The 3,303-nt window shown below is 45.4% G+C and overlaps 1 protein-coding gene across 1 annotated transcript; it reads right to left on the bottom strand.

Moving 5' to 3' along the window:
• Nucleotides 1-385: 385 nt before the first annotated feature.
• On the bottom strand, nt 386-2,679 carry cebp1 (CCAAT/enhancer binding protein (C/EBP) 1). Its single transcript, XM_018741115.2, has 3 exons — nt 2,649-2,679; nt 1,732-2,052; nt 386-1,137 (listed from the first exon to the last, which is right to left on the bottom strand). The coding sequence occupies exons 2-3, from the start codon at nt 2,050-2,052 to the stop codon at nt 817-819; spliced, it is 642 nt and encodes a 213-aa protein (XP_018596631.1). The 5' UTR covers nt 2,649-2,679; the 3' UTR covers nt 386-816.
• Nucleotides 2,680-3,303: the final 624 nt, after the last annotated feature.

The raw sequence follows: 3,303 nt of genomic DNA, 5'->3' as shown, positions 1-3,303 counted from the left end.
TTAAAGGAGAGGAGTCTAGCCTGTAAAATTCAAAGGTGGTTTCAATGGTTTCCATGGCAATGTAGTGGTAAATACACCAGATTTAGCCTGAGGGACAGGAACCTTCTGGGTTTCGGAGGTGAGGTCTCTTATCCATGGTGTGTCCCACTTAGACTTAAACCCTGCTCTTCTGGGATAGGCTCTGGACCACCGTGACTGTGCCAAGGTCAGCAGTTAATGATGGTGAGTGAGTGGCTTATGTTCATGATTAATGTGCAGGACGCATCTCATTTCATACTCAGACTTTCATCTGTCCAGTTTAAGAACCCGTTCATCACCCCGAATCTACCAGAAATCCATTCAAAGAGGCGGAAAATTTGCAATGACAACGATTTAAACCTGAAACTTGTTCCAAAACTGTACATTTATTACTCTTTTTGAAAATTCACAGCAGACTTTTGCTTTGCAGATTATACGCTGGCTTTGGGGAAGTACAAAAAAAATGGAAGAGAAGCATCAGCTGTATAAAAAAAATAATCAACATAAGGGCTTGAAAATGCAAGGAAAATGTAATCGAAAGACACGGGGTTGTTGATATTGTTATATTCCCAAAATCAATCCATTAACGCTCAGTCCATCAATATGCTGGATAGCAAATACTGTACACAGCGAAAATAATGATGGAAGCCACAAAACCCCAGATATTTTAAGTGGAACTACAGTGAAGGTAAGCAGATGAAGTCAATCCTCCTCCCTTTAGACTCTTAGCCGCAAAAGCCAACGACCTTCACAAGGTCACACCTGATCGCGTCCCATTGGAGCCCTTCAGCAGCACCATCAGCAGTTGTCCTCCTCGGTGGCGGTACCATCCCTGTGCTGAAGGTGGCGCTGTGACAGGATTTGCTTCAGAGTGTCCAGTTCCTGTGTGAGCTGCCCGATGAGGAGCTGCAGCTTGTGGTTCTCCTCCTGCAGCTGCACGGCCCTCTGCTGCGTGAGCTGCACTCGCCGCTTGGCCTTGTCGCGGCTCTTCCGCACGGCGATGTTGTTCCTCTCGCGCCGCAGCCGGTACTCCGTGCTGTCCTTGCTCATGCTCTTCTTCTGCAACGACGAGGGGCGCAGCAGGGAGGGAGGAGGAGGGGGTATGAAGGGCGAGAATTCCTGCTGGAGAGGGAGGAAGGGCACGTGAAATAGATTGGATATTCTGGGGGACAGGCATTTCACCCCCGGGTCGCGTTCCCATCAAACTGGGACATTTGCAGCATTTACAGCTTCATAAATATGGTTTCTTTCATCTGGTAGCTGTAAGAAGGCTTCATGAGATCCCCAACAGCAAGCATCTGAACACGTAAAATTAATGACCACCAGTTTCACTGAATTATGACCCCTTTCATTCACATTTTGCGCATCGGTGGTGTGCGTGCTCAGATCTGGGTATCATAGGAAATGAATGGGTGGGAATACAGTAAAGAGCAAAATGTGCTAAATTCAGAATTCAGACGTTCACACGCTCACACACTCACGAGCACCTTTTGGATAAATGACGTCTACAGACCGGAAACTCCAAAACGAAGTGTAGAACTTGTGATCGTGGCTAGGAATGAAGTCGGATAAAAGGTGATTATCTGTTATCATTGCTTTATACACAGGTATGATGGGCCCCCCAGATTGGGACGGGAACACCAAAAACAGAAAGGTGTCTGGAACGCAACCAAAGGGTTGAAAGTAAGCTGTTGTAGACAACTGTATACACACCTGGTGGAGCACGTGACCTCTTTGTCTATCACTGGTGGGGCCACTTATGCACGGTGAGTAGGGCAGGTATGAATATCCCATGATCTGCCCCGCCATTCTGTCCGATCCCATCCTGACCACCCCCTGGAGCCCTGGAGACTGGCCATACGCCAAGCCGTCAGACTGTGCCATGTGATTGGTTAAGGAGCTCAGGGGCGGCCCTGAAGGGTCACAGGTCAAGGCCAAGGTGGTCCCAGGGAAGGAAGGATGGTCAAGAGATGAAAATGAGAGCGATGAAGAGGGACTGCAGTCTTGGACCAGCGCCGTCTGAGAATCACACATCTGTTGAGCAGTGAGAGCAGATGAAACCTCTCATAAGAAATATTAATAACAGCAATGTCACTCAAACGAGTCACATGACCATTAACCCTAACTAATAAAAGTGGTAAATCAGACCATGTCCATGATGTCACCTTTCGCTAACAAAATTGAAGAATGATGTAAAATCATTACAGTAATTATTACTTGACATGTTTATTATTATTATAACATTAATAAAATTATTACATTATTATTGTTATTGTTATTGTTATTTGACATGTTTCTCCAAAATGACTTACAGTGTTAATTACAAACTCTTTTATACACCAAGGTCATTTTTACCATATAAGTTCAGGGTAAATACCTCGATCAAGAGATGAGATTTGAACCAAGATCGTTCAAATCCACAAAGAGAAACATTAACTGCTATGCCACCTGCTGCTTTCTTAAATTATACTGAGAAAAAAAGCCTAGCTACTATATATCAAGATGAAAACATAAGTATATATAAATAATGTTTTCTCCTTTTATGCACGCAGCCCAGATTAAGGGAAGTACATATAAAATATTGCAGGTTGTACAGTAAAATTGACCTTAAATGAATTTGGGATGCTCACCTCCTCCTCCTTTGTGTCTTTCTGTCTGGGCCTGGATGGTGATAAATTATTTTCTCTCTTCCCTCTGTCTCTGCTCCTCTCTCTGTCTTTTTCTTATTTCAAATGCTTTTGCAAGACAGGTAGTGGACTATTCTCCTCGTGCAGCACTTCCTCAAAGCTCGCCTCCCACGCCCCCCCCCGCTCTCTTTCTTCTGCTCCTTCCACCGGTCTCTCGGAAGCCCTCCTTTCTCTCCGCTGCAGTTTTGCTTCATTTTCGGAGAATTCACAACAGAACGGTGCCGGGTCACGACAATGTGCGCGCAGCCGGTACGGCCCGGAACACGCAAACGTGTGAACGAAAAAGGTGGCAGGAAGGAGCGAAGGTTACCGTGTTCACCAGAAGTGGCCATGTAGGGCTGTGCAACAAGTTCCAGAAGGGTGAACAAATATTCCAGAATTAATTTTCAGTCCAAAGACATGCTGTTTAGGTTCTCCCACAGTGTGTGAGTGACAGCGAGAGTGTGTTCCAGTGGTGTACGGATGAGTGACCCATTGTAAGTAGTGTATCTAGCAGTGTAAGTCACCGCGGTGAATAAGGTATGTGGGCTGATAACACTACACAGAGTTCATTGGAAGCTGCTTTGCAGAAAAGCGTCTGCAAAAGAAATGAACGTTA

This window comes from Scleropages formosus, chromosome 19, assembly GCF_900964775.1.
Source record: "Scleropages formosus chromosome 19, fSclFor1.1, whole genome shotgun sequence".
Lineage (NCBI taxonomy): Eukaryota > Metazoa > Chordata > Actinopteri > Osteoglossiformes > Osteoglossidae > Scleropages > Scleropages formosus.
Note: the sequence above shows the minus strand (reverse complement) of the source record. Positions and strands in the feature narration are given on the sequence as shown.

Coding starts and splice junctions, on each gene's coding strand:
- cebp1 (XM_018741115.2), bottom strand. CDS start 2,052: ATGTGTGATTCTCAGACGGCGCTGGTCCAAGACTGCAGTCCCTCTTCA. Junction 1,138..1,731: donor GAGGTCACGTGCTCCACCAG/GTGTGTATACAG, acceptor CCTCTCCAGCAG/GAATTCTCGCCCTTCATACC.